We start from the raw sequence: 12,787 nt of genomic DNA on the forward strand, positions 1-12,787 counted from the left end.
GTGGTGTGTGTGGCTTTGTGTGTTTCTGTTGCCTATTGCCATTCTGCATTGTCTTCTCTCCTCCCCACAGTGTGCTTTATGTCTCCCTGCACCGGTATGACCACGGCACTTTCTTCCCCAACTCCGAGGATGCTGACTATGATAAGGTGGGGTGTGGTGCGGGGCAGGGCTTTAATGTGAATGTGGCATGGAATGGCAGTAGGATGGGTGATCCCGAATACCTGACAGCATTTCAACAACTGGTCATGCCCTTGGCATATGAGGTAAGCCAGAGATGTGTTTGTTTGCAGAGACATCGGAAACCATATCCTGATTGTCACAAGACCACATTAAATAGCAAAAGGGAATGGGGTTGGGAGTCAAGCTAGTGCAGGCCATTGACTCTCTTGTTTTTGTGCAGTTTAACCCAGAGCTAGTTGTGGTGTCAGCTGGCTTTGATGCAGCCCAGGGGGACCCTCTTGGTGGATGTCTAGTGACACCTGAAGGCTACGCTCACATGACCCACCTTCTGCTGGGACTGGCAGCTGGTCGAGTCGTCCTAGTGCTGGAGGTATTGTTCCTCACTTCTCCTCGTCTCCTCCCCATTCTCTCTATACTTTACCTCCTGTCCCCTTTCTGTCCCTACATTTCTAGCCAGTCCTCCTCCCTGGTCCTTCAGCTCTTCTTGCAAACTTACTTTGTAATGAAAGATGAACAAGTGCAGAGATCATTGATGCATTGTCTTTAGGCATGAGACAAGCAGATATGTGACCTGACTGTAACATGCATCTCCTCAGCTCAACTGCTAGAAAGAAAAAAAAATATAAGCAGTTTTATACAGAAAGCATAGAGAAAAGAGACTGGAGATTGGGAAGGAGCATGCTACCTTATGGTTTTAACAGTGAAGGGCTGTGACTTTGCAGAGTCTTTCAGCTCTTGACAGAGAACAGTATATGCATGTTAAATGTCTTAGGCCAAGCTAGTCAGTTTTCCCAAGGAGAGGACATGCCATTCCTTCATAAACCAATAAGATATCACTATGGGGCCCAACTCTTTCCAATGTTTGAGCTGTTGTGACCACACTGAACTCTGTGTTCCTGTTCATTATCCAAATCAGTCCAGTCACATGGGTTTTTCATCCCTACCAGCAGACAAGACAGAGAAGAAAAGCTTTACTTAAGATAGTGTGCCACCTGCAGTCCCTCAGTATTTCTCTGATGCCGGCAAATGGCAGAGGTGTAAAACTTGCAGTCTGGATTATGGCTTGGATTGCTCCCAGGGTGTTAGGCCTTCTTCCTGAGGCTATTCCCCTTGTGGAGTAGGGGCAAGCAGGGGGTTAGTGACCCTTGGTTGGCGATGCCCCAAGTTGGAAGAGGAATTAGAAAGCCGGTGGTCTGGTTCCCTCTGTTCCTGCCTTCTTTCCTTTCTGATTCTGGCTCCTGGTCTATGCCCACTATCAGCATTCAGGGAAGTATTTGATTTTCACTTCTTTCTCCTGGGTGGCAGGGTGGTCAGGGGGAGCCTAATTTAATTAAAAGAAAAAAAAAACCCCACTCTGAGTATACAGGGGCAGGAGAGGGAGGAGAAGCCATTGGACTGGCTGAGTCCTGGAACAGCAATCAGAAGTGCCACGTTGCTGTGAGGATCGCAGCTGCAGTTAGTGTGCTGGCAATGGTGGCTCCCATGGAGAGCACAAAGCACTGAGGCACATGTGGGGAACATCATTTGAGGTCAACATCTTCAGTGCGTGTGGGGCTGGTGCTGGTAGCAGGGAGAGTCCCTTGAGCTCCTGGAGCACCACTCTGCCAGGAGGAAGGCAGGCGAGATGAAATCTTTCTCGAGGATTGCAGAAGCGGGAATGGTGGCAATCTTGGATTCTCCTCACATGGCTCAGAGAGCCATGGGGGAATGCTTTCTCTTCCAGCAATGTCCCTGTTCCCTGTATGTACCCAGATCAGTCCAAACTCCTGGGTTATGCCCCCCTCTAGCAGAGACTGAGACATTCTAAAGGACTCTGACCTATATAGCAGGATGCCACCTACAGTCAGTCAGTATTTCTCTGTCTCTAGCAGATGGAGCAGGAACAAAACGTACAGTCTGTGATAGTCAGTTAGTTTAAAAAAGGAAAAACAATAAAGAGTTAAGGGTAATTAGTTTTCCTTTATTACATTTTTTCTTCAAGAAGGACAGAAGTGAGAGAAGCCTCCCAAAGGTTGTCTGGTCCTGAGGGGACTATCCCCCTTGGTTTCAGAGGCAGCTGCTGCTGTGGGTCGAGGGCCCTACTAACAGCCTAGTGCAGCACTGGGGGTGATAACGGGGAGCCCGGCTCACTCCCCTCAGTTGGACCAGGACACAGAGACTATCGGGCAAGTACAATAAAATAAAATTAAAAAAAAAAAACAATTTTATTTTTGGTAAACTTATTTTTTGCCTTTACCTGGACTCTCCCTTCCCTCGCAGTCGAATCGGGTCTCTTCGTTTCTTTTTTCGCCGTCGTTTTCACTCATTTTTTAGCGGTAAAAAAATTTGAATTTTCTTTCCTGAGGTAAGAGTGCTGTGGACTTGCCGGGCTTGTGGAGCCACGCGCGCATTTGTCGAGGGATGGCCTCTGTTTTAATTGTGTGTCTGGGGGAGAGGGAGCCTCCACAACCCCTTAAGGGGGTGGTTTTACGGGTCCAGTCAGTTTCCAGTGTTTTTCAGGGCTTGCAGTCTCCTTCTGTTGTCCCGTTCCTGCTGAGCGCAGGAACGGGCACCATTTTGAATTCCCTCGAGTGAGCGAATTCAGCGGCCCTGTCAGCAGCAGGGGAGGGGATTCTCCTGCCGCCTATATCCCCTCAAACAACGAGCCCTGAGGAGGACAACTTAAGAGGGTTGGGCGCAAAAGTTAGCTTGAATATCCCTGAGGGGGATACAGAAGTGCTTCTTCTGACTCTTTTTTTTTTTCATCAGATTTTGTCCTGCTCCTCCACAGGGCTTTCAAGGCACGGAGAGCAGGGAAAAAGAGAGCGCTGGAAAAATCTTCACTATTGGATTCTCCGGCCAGGCCAAAGAAACGGGCCAAGTCTTTTGAGGGGCTTGATCCCTCTACCTCTAAGTGGCCTTTGAGGTTAGTGACACCTCAGCCTGATTCCAATTCTTCCACGGATACTGACAGCCTAGATGGCGGAGAGGAGCCTTCACAGCCTCCGCGGAGGGCTGATGGGGACCCGAACCAGTCACAGGGGGTTCCTCAGGGGTCCCATGTTGTGGAAGGGGATGACCCGAAGGTACTCCGCCTCTTTCGGAAGGAAGAGTTAGCACCTCTCATTCCAACTATTTTAGGGGAGTTAGGTATCAAGGCTCGTCATGAAGAATCTCGGCTTGGATCTTCAGACCCAGTATTGTTGGGACTCTGTGGGCCACCCTCCTCTTTTCCCTTTCATTTTTCGGCCATGGATTTGATTTTCCGGCAATGGGATACCCCTGTCTTGGGTCTGAAAGTAGCAAAGGCTGTGGACAAGCTATACCCTTTACCAGAAGAAGCTTTAGAGCTCCTTCGTATTCAAAAGGTGGATGCAGTGGTGTCGGCCGTTACTAAAAAGACCACCATTCCGGTTACAGGTGCAACTGCTTTAAAAGATTTACAGGATAAAAAGCTGGAGCTTCTATTGAAAAAGATTTTTGAAGTCTCGGCTCTGAGTCCAAGCTGCTATGTGTAGCAATTTTTCTTTGAGAGCGGGTCTTCATTGGCTGCAACAACGTCAGGCCAGTGATTTGGTCTCAGAGGTGGAAGCCCTCCGAGCTGGCCATCTTGAAGCGGTCATTGCTTATAGTGCGGATGCCTTTTATGATTTACTCCACACGTCTACTAGAACCATGGTATTGGCTGTCTGTGCTCGTCATCTGTTGTGGCTACGAAACTGGTCAGCAGATGTATCTTCCAAGTTCCAGCTAGGATATCTTCCTTTCAAGGCAAACTGCTGTTTGGCAAGGGACTAGAGGATCTAATTCGGTCTCTGGGAGAGAATAAAGTTAATCGTTTACCGGAAGATTGGCTGAAACAGAGGGGTTCTTTTTCCTCAATCTCTGTTTCGCGGGGGTCGAAAGCCTAGGGCTTCTCTGGCATCCACTCCCTCTTTTAGACAAAATTCTACCAGGCAGCAGTCGTGGTCTCAGACCTTTCATGGGCAACGTTTTGGTAGACCAGGTATCTCCCAGTCCACACAGGGTGGAAAGCCTTCACAATGATGTAATGCCAGTTCACTCCTCTGTTCCAGTAGTTGGAGGCAGGTTGTCTCTGATTTACAAGGAGTAGACCAAAATAACACCAGACCAGTGGGTTCTCTCTGTGATAAGATACGGCTATGCTTTAGATTTTGCATGCCGTCCCAATCCCAAGTTCCTGGTTTCCCCATGCGGGTACTCAACCAAGCGTCAGGAGGTAGAGGAGACGTTACAGAGTTTATTGGACATCGGCACAATCATTCCTGTTCCTCCATCTCAACAGCGAAGGGGCCGTTACTCCATTTACTTCGTGGTTCCAAAAAAAGAAGGAATCTTCCAACCCATTCTTGATTTAAAGAGAGTCAACAAGTGTCTTCGGATCCCCCGCTTCCGTATGGAGACGTTGAGGTCTGTCAAGTAGTTTTTGGCGTGTCTGGATCTGACTGAGGCGTATCTCCATATCGGGATCTGATCATCAGAAGTTCCTGCAATTTTCAATCCTGGAATGTCATTACCAGTTTCAAGCCCTACCTTTTCGGCCTAGCAACCGCACCCAGGTAATTCACCAAAATAATGGTTGTGATGGCAGCGCAGCTTCGTCGAAGGCTTGTTGGTTCATCCGTATTTGGATGATTGGCTGATTCGAGCGAAGTTGGAGGTCCTTTGCCAGGAAGCGATCCACATGGTGCTTCAATTGCTTCAAATGCTTGGATGGGGTGTCAATCTAACCAAGAGTCGTCTAATTCCCTCCCAGTCATTGGAGTTTTTGGGAGCCCTGTTCGATACTCATCAAGGCAGAGTTTTCCTAACACCAGAACACATTCTAAAATTACAAGGTCAGGTACAAGTATTGTTGTCCAAGCATCCTCCAAAAGTTTGGGATTACTTACAAGTCCTGGGTTCCATGACCTTGACATTGGAACTGGTTCCCTGGGCTTTTGCTCACATGCGACCTTTGCAATAGGCGTTGCTTTCCCGATGGAACCCAGTGACAGAACAGTTTCACATTCCCCTTCCACTGACTGAGTCTGCTCGATCCAGCTTGGATTGGTGGCTGATTTTGTACACCTTGACCTGCAGAGTTCCCTTGGTGGTTCCGCAGTGGACGGTAGTGACAAGGGATGCCAGCCTTTCCAGTTGGGGGGCAGTGTGTCTGAGAAAATTAGTGCAAGGACAATGGTCCCAAGAGGAGTCTCATTGGTCCATCAATCTCTTCAGGGCGGTTTGACTAGCTTTACAGGTGTTTCTTCCGTTCCTCAAGGGGAAGTCTGCCTACTGCTTACATCAATCGCCAGTGAGGAACCAAGAGCTAATCTGTCATGTTGGAAGCTCATCAGCTGATCAGTTGGGCAGAACAGCACTTGGTCAGCATAGCAGCATCCCACATTGCCGGGGTCGACAACGTTCACGCGGATTTTCTCAGTTGACATCGTCTCTGTCCAGGAGAGTAGGAACTGGCAGACAAAGCTTTTCAGTTAATCTGCGACCAGTGGGGCATTCCTTGCATGGATCTCATGGCGACATTCAAGAATTCGAAAGCTCCATGCTTCTTTGCTCACTGCAGAGACACGGCAGTGGAGGGAGTAGATGCTCTGGTGCTGCCTTGGCCGATGAATGTTCTACTTTAGTGGCCAAGGAGGAAACACAATTAGCAAGGTCCTCAGACGAATAGAACTACATCTGGCAGACATTCTAGTAGCTCCCGAGTGGCCCCCGTCGTCCATGGTTTGCAGATCTGCTCAATCTGATGGTGGAGGCTCCTCTGAGGTTCCCAGATCTTCCGAACCTGCTTCATCAAGGGCCCGTTTGTTTCGATCAGGTCGATCGCTTTTGTCTAGCGGCATGGCTTTTGAGAGGCAGCGTCTGAAGGATAAAGGTTATTTGGGCGCTGTGGTGACTACACTTTTTTACAATCGCGTAAAACTTCCACTTCCTTGTCCTATGTTTGCGTATGGAAGGTTTTTGAGTCTTGATGCTTAGACCGCGATGTTGTTTCTACACGGGCATCCATTCCAGATATTTTGTGTTTTTTTTCAAGCGGGTTTAGCTAAGGGCTTATCGTGTAGCTCCTTGAGGGTGCAGGTTGCTGCTCTTGATTGTTTACGGGGTACCGTTCAGGGTTGACCGTTGGTGGCGCATCCAGATATCTCATTTTCTTTGGGGAGCAAAGCATTTATGCTTTCCATTCAGACATCCTTGTCCTTCCTGGAATTTCAATTTAGTCCTCAAAGCTTTGTGTGCTGCACCTTTTGAACCTTTGAAATGTGCAACCTTAAAGGATCTTACTTTGAAAGTTGTGTTTCTTGTTGCAATTTCGTTGGCTCGTAGATTATCTGATTTTCAGGCTTTATCTTGCAGGGAACCCTTCTTAAGGATTTCTGATTCCGGAATTTCCTTGCGAACGGTTCCTTCTTTTCTGCCAAAGGTTGTTTCCTCCTTTCATCTCAATCAGTAGAGCTCTCGTCCTTTTCTGATATCAACTGGTCAGACCCTTTTGCTAAGGAACTAAAGAAGTTGGATGTTCGCAGGGTCTTGATGCATTATCTAGAGGTCACTAATAGTTTTCGTGTCTTGGATCATCTTTGGAGTGGCCCCAAAAGGGGTAATATGGCGTCTAAGAGGACAATCGCCGGATGGTTGAAGGAGACTATAAATTCTGCATATTTGTTGAGTGGCAAGTCCTTACCGATAGGTCTTAAGGCACATTCTACACGATCCCAGGTGGCATCCTGTGCAGAATGTCAGCAAATTTCACCACAGGAGATTTGCAGAGCGGCCACATGGAAATCTTTGCATATTTCTACTAGACATTACCATCTGGATGTCCAGGCTCCGGGGACCGGTGGATTTGGAGAAGGTGTGCTGAGAGCGGGCTTCTCCGGATCCCATCCCACGTAAGAAAAAGCTCTGGTACATCCCAGGAGTCTGGACTGATCTGGGTACGTACAGGGAAAGGAAAATTAGTTTCTTACCTGATAATTTTCATTCCTGTAGTACCACGGATAAGTCCAGAGTCTCGCCCACTGGGCACATACAGGTAATGGAGAGTCCACTCTTTCAGTAATTGTTTACATTTTGTCTGCAGATCAATCTTGTTTTCCGTATTCATCCGATTGAGGTTAGTGATCCATTTAAATGTTATAGGTTAGTATATATAGTTAGTTTGGGTTTTTTTTCATCCATTCTGCTTTGTGACTGAGCAATACTGACGGACTGTAGGTGGCACCCTGCTATATACGTCAGAGTCCTTTAGAATTTCTCTGTCTCTATCTGCTAGAGGGGGGCATAACCCAGGAGTCTGGACTGATCCATGGTACTACAGGAACGAAAATTATCAGGTAAGAAACTAATTTTCCTATGGCTGCAGCCTCTGTATCTGCCCAAGAAGGGTCTGTGAAAGCTCGGAGGGAAATCTGATTGAGGAAGAGTTTCTCCCGAGTGTACTTTTCTGGATGCACAAGGCCTTCCTGACTAGGAAGGGGATATTGGAGAAGAGCTCAGGTTCCAGAAGGGCTTAGTTAATGCCTAAGGCGTGAAAGATAGACCCTCAGAGGGGGATGTCTGAGGTTCTACCTCACTACTTAAGGTTATCATTTGGATGAGGAGTCTGGTTTTGGAAGAGGCATGGGCGGCGACCCATTGCCAGTCTCTCAGACATGAGGGTGAGGACCCCTCTGAGAAGGGGGAGATCCCTATAGCAAGGAGCATGGGATTAAGGAGCCTCAGGAAGATTCTAATCATGAGGGGGTAGACCCCTTCATAGGTCTTCGAGATTCAGCAAATGATTTTCCCTTCTATTGGATTGTTAAGAAATTGGTAGTCAGGGAGTGGAATATTCTTGAGTCTGGTCTGAGAATGGATAAAGTGATGTATCCACTACCCGAGGATGCATTGACCCTCCTGAACCTTCCTAAGGTGGATGCTTCTGTCTCGGTTGTGACCAAGTAGACCATCATTCTGTTGGTGAAGTTAGCTGCTCTGAAAAAATCTCAGGACTGGAAGTTGGAGATGCATCTCAAGAAAATGTTCAGAGTCTTGGCGTTAGGCATCCATGCAGCTGACTGCAGAAGCTTAATGGCATGAGCCTGTTTGTGCTGGTTTCAGCAATTTCAAGTGAAAAGAATGGTGTTCTCTAACCCTGCCAAGCAGGCAGAGCAATTGGAAATGGGGTCTGCCTATATTGCTGGATGTATTGTACAACTTGGTCCTCATGGCCACCAAGAGTATGGGGTTGACTGTTTGTTTGTTTTGGTCAAGACTCCTGCGATTGCGGAATTGGTTAGCAGATGTCTGGTCTGTTGTAACTAGGCAATCTCCCTCTTAAAGGCAAGCTTTTGTCTGGGTCCTTTCCTTCCTCCCTCTCACTTCTCTCGGGAGTTTAGTGAGGTGTGGTAGCGATGCAGGCATGGTGGGTTGAGCAGCGCTTTTGTGCACTTATTTGTGCATATGATTGCCGTGTGACGGTGACATAAACACGCACATTCGTGTACCTATTGGAGCACAAGATCACAGCATATATTCACGACCTATATTTCAGTGTGCCTACCTGACCACATACAAAGCACCTGTCTGAGCGCAGATTTGTGCATGCTGAATGCCTACCTGAGCATGTACGGAGCATCTAATTGAGTGCGTAAGGAGCACCAACTTGAGATCGTACTGAGTGCCTACCTGAGTGCACGTTGACTTGAGTGCGTTGCATGCCTATTTGAGCACAAGTATCCTGAGAATGTGCTTGAATGCATCTTTTATTTGGGCACACAAGTGAAGCAAGGCGCTATGGAGCCGATGACAAGTCTAAGTGCCTAGCATCTGTGCTGCTTGCCATATAAGGGCAATACAACTAAGAATTTCTATGAGTTTATGCCAGTGCTGCCAGGGTGCTGTGCTGTCCCCTTCTGTCAGGGGGGACTGGAGCTGAAGGCGATTCATTGCGGATGTCCCCTTCAGTTGACCCTAGGATGAAAACATCTTCAGGAGATGTTCAATCCAAGGATATCAGATTGAGTCCTTTTCCTCAGTGGGTCTTTCTAAGGACTACAGTCCTTTCTGCAGGGGCTCCCAGCAGAGATGGCGATACTTCCAAAACTGGGTCACATACCTAGTGGTTGTTGCTGTGTGCAAGCACCATGGTATGAGGAGTCCCTGCTGATATGCAGGAGGATGTGGATGCAGATGATTCTGGGGAAGATATGGATTTCTTCCTTCTAGCTGAAGGGGAAATCACTCCTGATTTGGAACCCTATAGAACTCTCTGCTCTGTTTCTTTTATGCTGATGAGTTATTGAGTCTGTTATCTCAGACTCTGAAGTCACTTGGTGTGACATGGGGATGACTCTAAGGGTGCGCAAAAGACTGATTCCTTTTTGGCCACACTGCACGAGCATCTTGTTTCTTTCCTCTCCTGGATACAATTCAAGAGCTGATTGCCCTTGTATGGGGTGCTCCAGAAGCAAACCTTAAAGGGGGGCATGCTTTGGGAGACTGAACTCCTTGGAACAGGTGGTGAGGTGAACAATTATGTTTTCTGAAGGTGGAAGTGCTGGTGTGTTCTGTGTCTAAGCAGACCATCTTTCCAATAGAAGAAAAGGGCAGCTCTAAAAGATGCTCCGGATCGGAGAATTGAAGCTGTCCTTAAACAAGTCTTGAGACTATGGCAGTGAATTTGTAAATTGCCTCATTGCTCCCTGATGGCTCAGGCGAGTCCATGCCTCTCTCAGGCACCTGAGAGAGCGGGGTCAAATAGTGGAACGTTGTTGCAACCAGGGCCCCTTCCTTAGTTGATGCGCACTGTGACTCGAGAGCTGCTAGATGTCAGTGTTGGATGCAAAATTGATTGGCAGATACAATTTCTAAATCCATTCTCACAAGGTTACCCTTTAAGGGTTCCTTTTTTATTTGGAAGTGAGTTGGAGATCAGGTCCCTCGTTTGCCTAAGGCTAAGAAGTCGGCATAGAGTCCTCTTGGGCAAGAAGCCATGCTAGAGGCTGCAGCCATTGTCTATTTAGGGATGCGAGTACTCAGAGTTCTTGACCTCTTAAGTCTGTCCTTTTGATCCAGAAAGCCTCGGAAGAAGGCGGGCTCCAGAAGTGGAGCACCTAGTCTGTCTTACTGTTATCAGAGCTGGGTCTGGATCGCATTGGTTTAATGGGTCCTGGAAGTGTTAAGAGAAGGCTATGCTCTGGAGTTTTCTTCGCATTCCTCTGGATGCCTTGCAGTCTCGCCTTGCAACTCCCTACTGAAGAGGGTGGTAATAGAGACTTATTTAAGGAGGGGGCTGGACTTGAAGACCGTAATTTTTGTTCTTGGATCACAAGAAAATATGGGACACTGCACCACAAGTGATATTTGTGGGTGACTACTTTCCATATGGAAATTCTATGTGCTGTAACAATGGCAGTGCAATCAGGGGAATTCTCCCATCTCTAGATCTGATGGAGGCATTTCTACATATTCCCATTCGTCGGGAACATCAACAGTTCCTGCGGCATGTGGTTCTGGGACATCCTTATCAGTTTCAGGCCCTGCTTTTCTGGCTGGCCGCTGCACCCAAGACCTTCTCTAAGGTCTTAGTTGTGATAGCGGCATCCTTTCGTAGGGGCGGAGTCTTGGTTCCCAGTATCTCCATTGGAAGAGAGTCACCTGGCAAGAGCTGGGCTGAGTGGTGTACTTGGCTAGTAACTCCTTATTATAGCCAGCTCAGATGGTGGAGTATCTTGGTGTCCATGTTTCCTAGCAGGGTTGAGTGTTTTAGCTAGGGATTCACCAATCAAAAGTTGATTGATTGCTCCAGTTCAGACCCTGGGAAGGTCTATTCGCCTAACAGCATGACTTTATTTACAGGTCCTGAGTTCGATGGCAGCCATGTTGGGGGGGTTTCCCTGGGCTAGGGCCACATGCAACCTCTTCAGTGCAACTTCCCGGTGGTGTCCACAGTCTCAGGACTACATGGTGAGATTTCTCTTGGAGGTGAGCATTCACTTGCAGTGGTGGAGATGCTGGAATGGTAGCATGAATCGCTGGGGACCGAGGAGCTTCAATCGATTGTAAATACTTGCAGTTTGGCTGGCATGCTTGTGATTGATTCAGCTTCTGGAGACTTGGATAGTAGGAATAATGTTGGACAATGCACCCTTGGTGGAGTACTTCTTTCCTCAAGCCGGAACCAAGAACCCTCGGGTGTCAAAGCAAATGGACGCGCTCATGATATGGGCACTGTCTGCTGAGGCCTTTCTGTTCAATGTGGCGCTGGGGTCTCCCTTCTGGCTTTGCTAGCAACTTCAGCCAATGCGAGATTCCAAGGTCCTTCAGTCACAGGCAGGATCCGAAGACAGACATAAACATGTGTTCTTGTTGGCTCCGGCTTGGCCAGGAAGCCGTGATATACCGATCTGCGGAGGCTACTGGTTGGCAGTCCTCTCAAGCAGCTCCCTGGCCAAATCTGTTACACAAGGACTCATTCTACTTGATGATCTGGATCGATTTTTGTCCTTCGATTATTGAAGCGTGATTATTCTGCTGCAGTGACTCCACCTTGCGCCGGGCTAGAATGTTTTATCTACGTCTCTGGCTTATGTTAGCGTTTTGGAGTGTTTTCGAGGTCTGGTGTGAGGTGCAAGGTTCTCAGCCACTCAAAATGGAAATTCCATTAATTTTCGGAAGTTTCAAATGGCAGCCCCTGCCTCTTCTAGGGGAGCAAGTCAATGGAGGGCCTTGATTGGAAGCATGAGTGATTGATTGTTAATAATCATTTTCAAGTATAATCAGTTTGTCCATAGTTTTTTTTTCCAGAGAAATCTAGTGGGTTGCTGTCGGGGGGAAAAGCTATATATCTGAGACATCAACATTTACTCTGTCTCCATCTGCTGGTAGAAGTGCATAACACCACTTGTGGGGTTTGGCCTGCCTGCCTTAGAGGAAAGGAAATTATCAGGTAAGTAGTAATTTCTCCTTTTAAAAAAAAAAACATAGAGAAAGACACAGTGTCTCCTCTCCCCTCAGGCACGCATGAAGGAGCACACAAAGGAACTTTGTATGCAACTGAGGTGTGTACCCCTCTGGCACATGGCGCCTCCAGCAATGTCCCAGGTGTCCAATAGGAGCACTTTTGTGATGTCATCGGAGGTGTGGCCAGGTCTCTGGACTAACAGAAAGCAATAGGAGAGAGAGAAACAAAAAGCGAACCTGCAAAGCAGAGCAGAAAAACAGTGACTCAGTCCAGAAAGGTGCACGAGAGGCTGGAACTGCAGTCAGCAACAGCAGACAGGTAAGCAGGCACAGCATATTCAGCTTCTTCAGAGGATGCTTTTGTTCCGCTAGAACCTTCAGTTGAAGTTCCATCTTCAGCTACCACTAGTCTCTCCTGATGGCTTTCTTGGGCCATTTGGAGCTGGGCATGGAATTGGAGATCCAAGTATGGATGGTAATGACCACCGATGCCAGTCTGAAAGGCTGGGGGGCAGCATTTGTCAGGGGTAAGCAGCACAGGATTGGTCTGCGAAGGAGGCATAGTCTTTTAATTGTTTGGAAATGAGAGTAGTTTGCAGGGTGTTGCTTTCTTTTCTTCTGCAGTTGTGTGATTTGAGTGCTGAGAGCCGTATTGGAT

General features: G+C 47.7%; 1 protein-coding gene across 9 annotated transcripts in view; it reads left to right on the plus strand.

Annotated features, from left to right (window-relative positions):
* Nucleotides 1-12,787, plus strand: part of HDAC6 (histone deacetylase 6) — a 172,015-nt gene that overhangs the window by 130,133 nt on the left and 29,095 nt on the right. For all 9 annotated transcript variants that reach the window (XM_029611444.1, XM_029611455.1, XM_029611433.1 and 6 more), the window contains 2 exons: nucleotides 71-263; nucleotides 401-550. In XM_029611444.1, coding sequence (XP_029467304.1) covers nucleotides 71-263; nucleotides 401-550 — 343 coding nt within the window. The remainder of the gene's footprint in view (nucleotides 1-70; nucleotides 264-400; nucleotides 551-12,787) is intronic.

This window comes from Rhinatrema bivittatum, chromosome 1 (genome assembly GCF_901001135.1).
Source record: "Rhinatrema bivittatum chromosome 1, aRhiBiv1.1, whole genome shotgun sequence".
NCBI lineage: Eukaryota > Metazoa > Chordata > Amphibia > Gymnophiona > Rhinatrematidae > Rhinatrema > Rhinatrema bivittatum.